We start from the raw sequence: 13,595 nt of genomic DNA on the forward strand, positions 1-13,595 counted from the left end.
TCCTCCTGAAAATGGATGTTTCCCTCCATTACACAACACATATCAAGGCCAATAAATAGCTATTAGAGCCACTGAAGAATTCTCTCTATCTTATATTATCATCATTCCCATCACTCCTGTTCAGCTTGGAAGATTATTCCAGACATTTGTGTGAACAAGTTGTTTTTTTAGGATGTCCTGCTTTAAATTTACCCTTGACTGGTTTGGTTACTTTCCTATTATCCAGTTCATTTCTGAGTAATATCGAGGATTCAACTCATCCGAGTCATTTTCTTGTGCTGCATATTTTGATGAGTTTCCCTTTAATCGTCTCTCTTCTACATGGTAAAGATGATTTTATTAACCTTACCACACACCTTCTCCTTGCAAGTGTTTCTCTGCACCTTCTTCAGTGGATGTACAGTCATGTTGTAGCTCAGTGATCCAAAGAATATCATTTTTACAGGCTCCGCATAACTGCGGTAGGAGCTCTCTATGTAAGAGCTCACAATGGATATCAAGATTTCATTAGCTTTTTAATTGCCACATTATAATATTGTCAAATCTATAGACAATGCCAACAATACACTGAGGAGCACTGTCGAATTCTATTTCATGCTACTTGTAGCTACAGCGCAGGAAATAAGAGCAGGACCAAGCCATTCAGCACCTCGGAGCCCTTTCTGCCATTCAGTGAGATCATGGCTGATCTTCTACTTCGACACCATTTTCCTGCATGATCCCCTTGATGTTTTTAATATGTAGAAACCTATCGATCTCCGTCTTGAACATCCAGAATGACTGAACCTCCATAGCCCTCCGGGTCAGAGAATTTCAAAGCTACACCACCTTCTTAGTGAAGGAATTCCTCCTCATCTCAGTCCTAATATATTGCCCTTTATTCAGAGACTCTTTGCTGATTCTAGACCTCGTGTCCCCCCGCCCCCCCCCCCCCCCCCCCCCCGCCACCCTGACAGCCAACAAGGGTAACACCCTTCCTGCATCTATCCAATTGAGCCCTGTGAGAATATTCTATGTTTGAATAAGATTACCTCTTATGCAGCACACCCTGTAGCATATGCAGAGTTTGTGGGATCTTTGCCTCCTGGCATTGCAGTAAATTGCCAGTAGGGTGGCCAATATTTTCCTCTTACACAATCCTGAAGGGCAATGGTCTCAGCCACCAGCAATCAGTCAGATAATGACCTACATCATTGCATTGGCATGAAATGTTATCTGTTATCTGCCAGCCAATCTGCAGAAGTGATCAAAACCCTTTAATAAAAACAATCTGCAATGATAGTGTCTGTTTTCCTCTCTCAGAGTACTGTTCAAAAATGTGTTTAAATCCAAGCCAGTTATGTAGGCATTGCAGGACTTCATTCAGTACACCTTGCAGTTAAACGCCTCCCACTCTTGAATTCCTTTGGATTCCGATAGCTTTCAGCTTGCTCAGCAGTTTCAATTACTGACACTGATAAAGCAGATCACACATCGGAAGTAACATTATTAATTACATTGCCCCTGTACTTCTGGCATAAAGAATTAAGAAAACAAATGTAAATCCTTTCTGTCCAATTCTCCAATTCATCTAGTTTTATTATTTTAACTTCACTTCAAATCTACTTCTACATTAGATGTGATATTGTGCACCCATTAAAATTTAAGCTCCTCATTTGGGCAGCATGGTAGCACACGTGGCTAGCACTGTGGCTTCACAGCACCAGGGTCCCAGGTTTGATTCCCTGCTTGGTAACTGTCTGTGCGGAGTCTGCACGTTCTCCCCGTGTGTGCGTGGGTTTCCTCCGGGTGCTCCGGTTTCCTCCCACAGTCCAAAGACGTGCAGGTTAGGTGGATTGGCCATGCTAAATTGACCTTAGTGTGCAAAATGGTTAAGAAGGGTTATTAGGTTATGCGGATAGGGTGGAATTGAGGGCTTAAGTGGGTCGGTGCAGACTCGATGGGCCGAATGGCTTCCTTTTGCACTGTATGTTGTATGTAGCCATTTCTTTTCACCCATCTCAAGAGGTAGGAACCGTGAAAAAAATTAATTAGTTTCTAATTCGCTGAAATTTACTTGACATTTACTCAATTAGTTGGGACTTAGTGGGCTAAGGATTGAAGTAGGCCTCACAAGACCAGCATCTCAATGGTTTACTTTTGTCTATCCTCTCAAAGATGCAATATCCTTGTGGTTTCAAAGGTATTTTGCAGATATGACACTTCCATGTGTAAGGAGGCCTTGTGACTCAGTGAGTACCATCTGGATTAGAAGCTCCGTGTTCAAGTCCCACTCCAGGACCTTATAGCCCACAGATGGGGCGTTCATAACGTGGCCGAGCAGGTTGATATTCTACTTATAAATCCCACCAATAGGACTGACGGCAGGCGGCAAAGATAGGAGAGTTGTCTGGTGAGCATCATGGCCCAATCCAATGGAAGTACATGATCGCCAATGCCCTCTTGGAGGAGGACCCTCTGTGTATTGGCCTCGACAGTTAATGTCAGTATGATATTCAATGCTCTAGGCATTAGAATTGAGCCTTGGTCCTGTCCTCACCTGGCATGATTGTATCACAGCTTGTCATGGATCCTGCTCTGCCCAAGACTGCAGGAAACTACAAAATGTAGCCCCATCCATCACGTAAAGCAGCCTCCCATCCATTGAATCTGTCTACAATTCCCGCTGCCTCGGAAAGGCAGCCAACATAATTAAGGACCCCACGCAACCCCGGACATACTCTCTTCGATCTTCTTCCGTCAGGAAAAAGATACAAAAGTTTGGTCACTTACCAACCGACTCAAGGACAGCTTCTTCCCTGCTGCCATCAGACTTTTGAATGCACCTACCTTCTATTAAGTTGATTTTTCACTACACCCTAGCTATGACTGTAACATTACATTCTGTAGTCTCTCCTTCCTGCCCTGTGTACAGTATGCGTTGTTTGCATAGCATGCAAGAAAAAATACTTTTCACTGGATACTAATACATGTGACAATAATACACCAATCAAATCAAATCACCTGGCATCCATACTTCATACTGGATGACAGTGCCCAGATGACTGCTGTGATCGGCAAAATTCGCTCAGACTTCCCTGTTTTATACATCTCAAGCAAACTCTGGATAGAGTTGCGGCACCTTCGAGGGAGCATTTGTGTAGTCTGGAAGCATCCAAGCGCCAAACAGAATCTCTGCATGGGCCTGAGCAAAAACCAGCTGACAGACTGGGGCACAAGGGAACGTTACATCCATTGGGCTCTATAGAATTAAACATTTCTGGCTTTAAACGATTGAAAGATTACGACTTGAAATTGAGCTGAGAGAAACTGGACCTGCTTTACCACTTAACAAGTTAACCTTGCAGCAGATTTCCCATATCATTGAAGTAAAGGTTCTGCAATCACACACCCCTCTTCCCCACGCTGCCAGCTATCAGTAAATTGATCTGACATCTTTCAGTGACCCAGCATTGCTAATAATAGCTGCATAATAGAAATTCACCCCATTAATTTAAACTGTCAGATAAAACCGTAGGTCCTGTTGTTGGTGACCTTGCCACAGGATGGAAGCTGTTGCATAGTCAACTCCAAGCGAACACAGACCTGACCTGGGTTCAATAAGGATATATTTTCCGAGCAGTGGAATTGTCTGTGGAATGGTCAAAATGAGGGTGAGGAAATTGGACAGAGGTCTGAATCACTGGTCTCCTGCCTGGACTGGGCAGAGCTTGCTTTTACAACCAGCCTTCACACAGATATTATTGTACTGAACGAGGGTTGCATGGATCCCCCGATTCTATCACATGGAAAGTACTGGGTCCTGATTCCACTCACTCGAGCTGGTCAGTAAAGACAAGGCCTGTTAACTTGGACTCCCTGACAGGTGGATTTTTCAAAGTGCCATTTGTCCTTTGGATATTCTTTCCTAGATAGCTGGTTGGCTGGATGACAAAAAAAAAAATTCAACAAGATTTCTGTTGCTGACAAAAGTCACTTTGAGGTGTACCTATTTATGTGTTCCGAAGGGTCAGGCGAAACAGCGGGAGATCTACGCCACCAGAGGTGTATGGCTCATCTGCTCTTATCCACACACCCGTTTGTACAAAGGTAGTCACATTGACCTGGAAATGTCTTAGGTCAAAGGTCTTCACAGGTACCACTCTGCACCAGCATGACTGAAAATAATGTCTGGTCAACACCCGCAACATCCATGTTTGTCAAAACTCAGGAATTTGATTTCTCAGGCATATTTTGATTGACGTGTTTTTCGGAAGGTAACTGGGTGATGCACTGGAAAAACCCCTTCATCGCCTTTCTGTCACCAGAATGGGGCCACAGATGATGCTGAGCAGTGGTAGAAAGGATTAGAATCATAGCACCTTACTGCACAGGTGGTGGCCATTCAGCCTGCCATGTCTGTGTCGGCTCTTTGTCCAGTTTAGCTTTTCCCCACTACCCTGCGCTGATCTGGATTCCCAAGATTACACCTCTATCTGGGCTACCCGGTCTTGTGAAAATGAAAAAATGGCAGGATCTCGCTACCCACTGAGCAACCGTGTTGGTGCAAGCCCTGTGGGGGACCTCTGGTGGCAGCAAAGACTTAACTAAAACACTTTTTGTGTGAATGCCATGAGAATCATAGAATGTCTACAGTGCAGGGGGAGGCCATTTGGCCCATCAAGTCTGTACTGACCCTCTGAAAGAGCACCCAACCTATCCTGTAACCCCACCTAACCTTTTGGACACTAAAGGACAATTTAGCATGGCCTATCCACCTAACCTGTACATCTTTGGACTGTGGAATGACACCGGAACACCTGGAGGAAACCCACGCAGACATGAGGAGAACATACTGGGCGTGATTCTCTCAGCCCTGGGCCGGGCCGGAGAATCCCCACGATCGGGCCACGCCGCCCCGACGCTGGCACGCGATTCTGCGCAAAGCGGAGAATCGGCATCATTGGCGCCGGCGTGGTTGGCGCGGCGCCGTTTGCGGGCCGCTCTACGCGGCCGGCCCGCCAATTCCTGGGCCGGGATGGGCCCAGCGGCCGTCATGGAAATGCTGAGTCCTGCCCGTGCCATCCACACCTGCTCTCAGCCGGAGGGAACACAGCACGGAAGGGTTGGGTGGAGGCCTGTGGTGGGGGGGGGGGGGCTCCGATCCCAGGGGGGGGGCTTCCGATGTGGCCTGGCCCGTGATTGGGGCCCACCAATCGGCGGGCCGGCCTCTCTGGCTGGGGGACTCATTTCCTAAGCGCCGGCCCCTGTATCCCTGCGCCATTTTGCGTTTGAGCTGGCACGTTGAAGGAGGGCACTGCGTATGTGCGCGTTGGCGCCGGTGCCACTGCGTGTGCATGGATCCCGCGGCGGCACCCAGTTCGCGTCTGGATCGGCAGCTGGAGCGGCGTGAACGCTCCAGTGCCGTGCTGGGGCCAGAATTAGTCCTGGGAGCGGCCCATTCATGGCGTGGTAAAACGCGACGGCATTTACGGCGGCGTGGACACTCTGCCGCAGGATGAGAGAATCCGGCCCACCATCTCCACACAGAGAATGACCCAAGATGGGAGTTGAACCTGGGTCCCTGGCGCCATGAGGCAGCAGTGCTAACCACTGTGCCACCTTGCCGCCCCAGTTGGAGAGTTTTAACAGGAGCACGATTATACCTCTTCCAAGGTAGGACAGCAGAGCTGATCAATTCTGAGAATGAATGCAGATTGTTAGAGCACAGATGCTCTAAAATTCAATCTTAGACATTAATGCAATGAAATAACATTGCAGAGAGCTTTGTGCGTCGGGGAGGCTGTGTGGAGAACACCGAGGTTCGACAAATGCTGAAAGAATCAAATCAGATGATATTTTAATCAAATTTTATCCCGTCAAAATCTGTTTTCAAATCTCACTGCAGTAGTCTGAAACAAAAGGAATGATTTTAATAGAGTTAAGATACAGGAAGTGAGTAACCAACCTGTTCTGAGGAAGCAGGTTGGCAGTTTAAATATTTTAATGAGACTGTGTTCCTCATTAATATTCACCAATGAAATTTAATTCTGGTTAAGCCTCAGGAACCAGCTCGCTAAACTGAGGCGAGGAATTGATGAGGAGATATTTGGTTTCCTGCCTGCCTTGTGCCTGCCTGGTCAGCACTACCTGCAATATCAGACAACCTTGCCCATACCCTTCCAGTTTGATATCCAACTCACTGTGGGCTCCCACTGGCCCCTGTGCCCTCCAATCCTTTTCTCAGGCTTCCGTCCACTCACCAACCTCCATGTCTCGCCAAACAAGACCTCCAACCTGACCCCGTTCCCAAATAAATCCTACCACTTCCACCAGTAATGCCTCTGACCCATCGCCAGGCCTTCAAACCCTCACTGAGGCTTTGAACTTCCCTCTCAGGCCTCCCGTTTCCCCCTTCCTCAGGACCCTGGGATGCTGGGAAGCACGGCCACTGCCAGGAACCTCAGCATTGCACCCAACTTCCCTCAGGAACCTCAAACCCACGACGGTTCCTCTCCCTTCCCAAGATTATCACCTTCCTGGAATCGACCCCTCCTCCACCGCATCACAGCCACATCCACTCCAGTGACCCCACAATAGTTGGGGTGTGTTTTACCTAGGCCTGTGGCCTCTTCTGGACTGCTCCCCATCCTACTGGAAACCAACCATGTCAGGCAGAGGAACCCACACCTCTGAGCTCGCAACACCTGCCTGCTCCTGGTAGGTCAAGTAAGTTGGGATTCTCCTCCATACAGCAATATAACTGCATTGCACATTTATTTTTCCAGTTTCATTTTCTCATGCGATCACCATCAGATCCTAGCTCTTTTTCTTATCTTCTCATAGCTTCCAAACCTTGATTTCCCATTAGGAATGATTTACAAACCTGTGATAACCTGTCTTGGGTTACTACTGCCATTAAACATAACACCAGTTGGAGAATCAACAGTCTAAATGTCGTCAAAATTTACAAAGATTCATATAATTTTAACTGCCCCCTGCAAGCGAAGCTGAGTTCTCCTGAAAGCAACAATAGCTTGTGTGTGTCCAGCAGCCTTCATCCAGAAGAATGTCCCACGTGCTTTACAAAGTGAAAGGAGATATCAAACATGGCAAGGAATAGAAAGGGAGAGCAGAAAATGATGATACTGGTCCCATCCGCTGGCCAACAAGTCAGGGGCCCACCTCACCTTGGCTAGTCATGAAGCCCTGACTGCATTTTATGCTCATCAGTGGTTTTGGCAGGGAGCCCCAAAGAGAGCGGAAGTTATTAGAGAGTGAGCTGCAATTCAGAGTTAGGGTTGCAGTGGATATAGGTTAAGATGGTAAGGGGCTGGTTTAGCAAACTGAGCTAAATCGCTGGCTTTGAAAGCAGACCAAGGCAGGCCAGAAGCACTGTTCAATTCCCGTACCAGCCTCCCCGAACAGGCGCCGGAATAGGGGCATTTCACAGTAACTTCATTGAAGCCTACTTGTGACAATAAGCACTTTTCATTCATTTTTCAGATGTGTGGGCTGGTGCGGTGAGGTTGTGGAGAGTTATTCCTTTTTGTTCTCACTGTTGCAGCCAAGAGCCCTGTGTTCTAACCATATAGGCTTGAGTGGATCAAGGGCTCACTTTTGTTATTTTTATACTGTGAAGGGATCTGTGGCTTTAAAGTTAGTTTGTATTTGGTGAGGCAGATCCTAACTAACACAGGACAGAAAAGGGAAACAGAAAGGTAACGCAGAAAGAAAACTGGTCCTTCCAGTTTCTGAAGAAACATTGAAGAAAGTGAGGTTTGGAAACAGGCAAACTGGAACTGTTTGAAAGATATAAAAGGACACCGATCAGTCCAGGATGAGCAGTAGCAGTTGATGAGTTCCATGATCCGGAACAGGCAGAATTGAAGATGACAGAATCCCGATTCTGAAGTTAAGAACAAGTTGCTTCAGCCATGTCCGTTGATGACATTGGTGGATCTGAACTATCCAGAATGAGCTGAGCAGATTCTGCAAACATTTGCCATTTTTGGTGACGATCATACCTGTGGAGCTTGGCAGGATTGTGACTGGCTATTGGCTGAGGAATCAGACTAACTCCTAGAAGGATCGGAGCTGAAATTCTTTGTGACGAGGACAGAGTTTGAAGGCCTTTATGATTATGTGTGATCGCCAAAATCAGAGTGGGCTCTTGAATCAAGTGGTGCAAACTGTTGTGGCTGTGCCAGCCATTTAATGTGTAAGCTATAGTTGCGCCGAAACTTTCGAACTCCAGGGTGTCATATTTGGGGAATACCCAAGACGTTCCCAGGTAAGGATTGCACAGCAATTTTCTGGGAAGTGCAATCTTCCTGCAGACAATTGCCCTGCACTTTGAACCATCTGAAAATTGTGATTTAAATTGTGCTGACTGTCTTACGCCAATAGTTAGAATTCAAATCACTCCCAGCTCCTGAGTAACTACAGTACAAACCCACACTGGCCTCAAGCCATATTCTGCCATAGTGCCAACATTGAAAACGCCAATGGGGCTTGGGAGAATTCACCCAACATCTTAACGGATTCTTCTCAAATGCGATAACATGAACAGCAGTTTGTCGTTCAAAATGCCGGCTTGCCATTGCTTTCAGTTTATTCAAAAGAAATGTTTATTTTAAATCATTTTCGATTCTTTGGAATTCTCTCAGGTTTTTTCGCAACAACTTCTCTTCCCTATGAATTTGGTTTATTTGAATCCAGCAGCCTTGTTCACCACAGTTGCCACGGCCTCATGATTCTTGGGCTTTTAATGCTTTCTGAATAAGTCGTCATTGATTCATATCTTTGAACTTTTTCAGACTCTATAATGTTAATCTCACTGGTCCCGGAACTGATTTTGCCCCCACACCCCACCCCCAGGATCCCTCATTTAACCGTCTGGTATTTGCGGCTCAGAAATGTTTGAGACTGATAATCCTCCTTACCAGTGGGGCTCAGATTGGATAGTGCTGCTTTGGTTTTCTACATTTTTCTTTGAAAAGTTACAGCTTGTGTCCTTGCTTGTTGATGCGTAAATGGACTGGCTACTCTGCACTGGCCTACCCAGACCTGAGTACACTCTGAGTTAGCACGTGCTTCGACCTGCCTTTGCATCACTGGGTTGGAGATTGGAATACATACCCAGGGCTTCCAAACTTTAGCACTATTCGTTGATCCCTGCTGGTCTCCTTTGTTTAACAGGTGAATGTCCATTTACCGAATTAGGCAGCGGACGGCATTCTGATGAGTTACACCCATTTAATTGTGATACCAGAGCTCAGTACGAACACTGGTTTCCAGTCTTCCCTTCTGGATCCTCTCCCTGTCCGGAAGCCTACCCCAAATGAGGAAAAACCCAACTCTTAAGTACAGGCTTCAATGAGCATCACTGTCTCTCAACTCATTCTGAAATAAGACCTGGATCAGTCTTCAAGGGACCTGCGTTTTTAACATTGGCATCCTTAATGCGCTTGCCCATTTGAGGAGGGGCCTGTGTTTGACTGAGGTGTCCCGCATTTGAAAAGCTCTCCGACACTAATTGTCTTTGGTTTGCAACAAAAGGGATTATTTGAGTGAGGTGAGGCTGGGCAGTGCTGTCCACATGCGTTGTAGCCAAGTCATTGTTTTCAAGGCAAGAGAAGCAAAGGAGAGAAAGAAAGTCGAGGGAAAAAGCTGCAGGCAAGAAAAGATCAGTCATGTTCTTAAAGTGTAGTTGTTGGCGGTGATGGACTGCATGAGCACTGCTGACACTCAGTTGGCAAACTGACACGTGGAGCATGGTTCCGATTGAGTGATGAACCAGCGGTGGACTCGGGTCACAGGTGAATGCTGCTGTAGATGTTGCAGCATGCACAGGGGTCATGTAGCAAACAAGCCCAGGATGAAACTACAGACAGAACATTACAGCCGGGATTGGCTTGTCTGCCATTCACCTTGCACCCACATTAAGATAGGACAGTGCCTTGTCCCAGTAGACACAATACTCTTTGCATAAACCGACCCACAAGGCCCAAAACAAATCTTAATATCTTTTTGTAGTATCCTGGAAGACTGGTGACATTCAGGTAGATAGTGGATAGGACCCGGAATGCACAGCCTGAGAGGGTGGGTGGATGCAGATTTAATCATGGCTTCCATAAGGGAGATGGAACCAGCTAAATTGTTCTTACAGAGAGCTGATTTTCTTCTATGATTCTACGAGAGGGAACGATGAGACAAACACGAGGAGTGCTGAAAGAAAGCAGCCTTGGAGATGGATCAGAAATGGGGAGAAGCAGTTAAACTCAGGCTTCCTGACTGCACCATACCTCTGGGCTAAATCAGAGGTCATCCATCTGAATTCATTCAAGAAACTACTTTAAATCTACATAAAATGTCTTATTATGCCCTTAGTGGTCCAGTGTCAAAATTTGTTGGGTCGTTACCGTTTCATGCTTTGGGGCACTTACTCAGTTAAAAGCACTATATAAATGTAAGTTGTTTTTGTAGCTGAGAGGGGAGCTAGGAAATGGCTGGAAAAATCCGAAACTCACAGCATGTCACAGGTTAATGATCATGTCCGCATTCAAATCTTACTAGTTGATAGCTTCCCTCACCATCAGTTGTTAACGGCTCCAGAGACTGACTGAGCAAAATTTCCAATTCCATTCCCAAGCAAGTCATTTCAGGCGTGGTGCGGGGAGCGCACTTTGCTCTATTTTGTACTTACACTTGGAGCTCCAGCATGATCCGCTTGTCTTCCTCCACGTGTATCCCCCAAATGCAGTCCTGACCCTTGTCGTACGCTTCCGGCCAATTGGGAGACAGCACAACTCCGGCAGAGTCTGTAATCTCCCCACTGCAGACAGCTGTGGTTTAGAAAAAAAAAACAAGCAGCTGTAAAACAAACCCGCTGAGATGCTATAGACACTTGCTTCATGGTTCAGGATCATCAAGCCGCTCTTTAACTATTTGCTGGCATTTCCAAAATTACTTGCAACTCCTTGCCGTCATTTTTTGAAGTGGTTTCCTGAACGGAAATCTGGAATTTTTAAAAAAATAGATTTAGAGTACCCAGTTATTATTTTTTTCCAATTAAGAGGCAATTTAGCTTGGCCAATCCACCTATCCTGCATTCTTTACGTTGTGGGAGCGAGACCCATGCAGACATGGGGAGAATGTGCAACGTCCACATGGACAGTGATCTGGGGCCGGGATCGAACTCAGGTCGTCGGCGTGGTGAGGCAGCAGTGCTAACCACTGCACCACCATGCCGCCCTGGAAACCTGTAAACTCTTAACCATCACTTTGATATTTGCCCTTGTTTTTGTTCCCCTTTAACTGTTTTCTCCTGTCTATAATCAAATGTAGAAATGAAAGTCAAAATGCTTTGCTAACCACATAGCCTGAAATGTTACTGCAACCACTTGATCACCTTTTACAATGATAGCCTGTGCTAAGTTTAACAGTAACTAGAAATGGTTATGCAAGACCATTTTAGCGATTGCCAGTCAAATTGCTGGTCACATAGAATAGTCAGGTGCCAATGCACAACAATGTCATGAAGTTCTGATGTGAGCTCTTGGGAGATGGAATGCACTTTGTGAGTGCACTGAGTGGGACCCCACAAGGCCATCTATCACTTGTTCTCCAGTTTTGCTTTCACAGAACACATTCTGCGAATTTACATTCATGCCACTATCAACACCTTCTTTAGTCTTTAAAACTGCCATTAACACTTCCTTTGCCTTGTGTCTCAAACATCTTTTTCCAATCTCTAGCTCACACCTGCCCCTGGCCTTCTACTTTGCTTCACCCCTCTTAAACTGTATAAAATCCATCACATTTCTCCCATAGGCCATACGACATCGGAACTGAAGTAGGCCATTTAGAACATAGAACATAGAACAGTACAGCACAGAACAGGCCCTTCGGCCCTCAATGTTGTGCCGAGCCATGATCCACCCTATACCCACGTATCCACCCTATACCTGTAACCCAACAACCCCCCCTTAACCTTACTTATTATTAGGCCACTACGGGCAATTTAGCATGGCCAATCCACCTAACCCGCACATCTTTGGACTGTGGGAGGAAACCGGAGCACCCGGAGGAAACCCACGCGCACAGGGGGAGGACGTGCAGACTCCACACAGACAGTGACCCAGCCGGGAATCGAATTTGGCCCCTCAAACCTGCTCCACCATTCAATAGGATCATGGCTGATCCGACATTCCTCACGCCCACTTTTCGGCCCTTTCCCCGTAACCCTTGATTCCCTTTCTGATCAAGAATATAAGACCATATAAACCCTGAAGAAGAGTTATACAGGCTTGAAATATTAACTCTGCGTTTCTCTCCACAGATGCTGTCTGACCTGCTGAGGTTTTTTCCAACATTTTCTGTTTTGTATTCCCAAGTGGGGGAACTTGACCTCAGCACTTTGGACCATCTCTAAGAAACCAGTCAAAGGGCAACAGAACCCTTGGGAGCATTTTCCCTAGTTCAGTTTCCACATGGAGATCTTGTAGGTGGAGAGGGATCAATTGGATGGCAAGGGATAGAACTAGAAGATAATTCAGAGATGCTGCAGTTTAACAATTGAACTGAATGCTGGGCCTCGGATTCAGGCTCCACTTTCCTGACTTTTCAGATCTCAGGGAAGTTACCGTGGGGAGAGCCTGTGAAGAGACCAGGCACTGAGGACATGAAAAACACAAGGACATTCACTGGACAGATGGAAAGGTCTCTGCCACATCTAGTGACTGACTTGAAAGAAGTATATGCAGAATTCGGGAAACTACCCGATTCCCAATGTGTACGGGCATAGCCTGTTTTTGACTTTTTCTCATACACACACGCTATCTCTCTCTCTCTTTACTTGAAAAAAATGTAACTGAGGGAACTGAAAGGATTGAGTATATCAGTGGTTTCTTATTTCAATTAATGGGTTTAGCATAAAACACAAGTCTGAAGTTCATTAATCATTTATTTTGACTTCATTCCCTTTCTGCCCAGAATTTCAATGAGCCATTGTTTCAATTAAAATATCATTCAGCACCAAAGTTTGCAATATATTCCATGGCAAGCAAGGGTCCAAGGGACAGAACACAAATTAAATAACTGTTAAGCAACAGGACTCTTGTTATTTTATGCGTTTCATGTTCATAATTGGCTTTTTTGTCCCTTGTGTTTCCCATGTTACTCCCTGTCAGGAAGTGTTTAGCCTCTATTTGCTTTTCCTCACAGTAGCACAGCTGGGATCAGAAGTATTGGGAGATCATGCATCGCAGGGAGGCTGGTGATAGATATCATATGCTCATCCCTTCGGTTACTTCCTATCACAGGTGAATGGGATGCTGGGAAATGTCAGTGATGAGCATAAATTGGGAACTTCATTCTCTAGGTTATCCCACAATACTTCCACCAGCTCACCGTTAGCCTTTGACTTGGTTTCAGCCACACAACACGCAAGCCCTACTCAATGCAACCATCTCCTTAAAGCACAGTCTGTTACTTTATGTAAGCCACTTTCTAATTACTCTCCCCTAAATCCTTGCATTTTACTTGTTTCAGATGTAGGCAGCCTCCATCTATGCAAACCACAATCAACCATTTGCATTTTGCCTATGCGGACA

General features: G+C 46.0%; 1 protein-coding gene across 3 annotated transcripts in view; it reads right to left on the minus strand.

Moving 5' to 3' along the window:
* sez6b (seizure related 6 homolog b) overlaps positions 1-13,595 on the minus strand; it is a 1,051,857-nt gene that overhangs the window by 156,838 nt on the left and 881,424 nt on the right. For all 3 annotated transcript variants that reach the window (XM_038814277.1, XM_038814276.1, XM_038814278.1), the window contains one exon: positions 10,688-10,826. In XM_038814277.1, coding sequence (XP_038670205.1) covers positions 10,688-10,826 — 139 coding nt within the window. The remainder of the gene's footprint in view (positions 1-10,687; positions 10,827-13,595) is intronic.

Source organism: Scyliorhinus canicula, chromosome 12 (genome assembly GCF_902713615.1).
Source record: "Scyliorhinus canicula chromosome 12, sScyCan1.1, whole genome shotgun sequence".
Taxonomy (NCBI): Eukaryota; Metazoa; Chordata; class Chondrichthyes; order Carcharhiniformes; family Scyliorhinidae; genus Scyliorhinus; species Scyliorhinus canicula.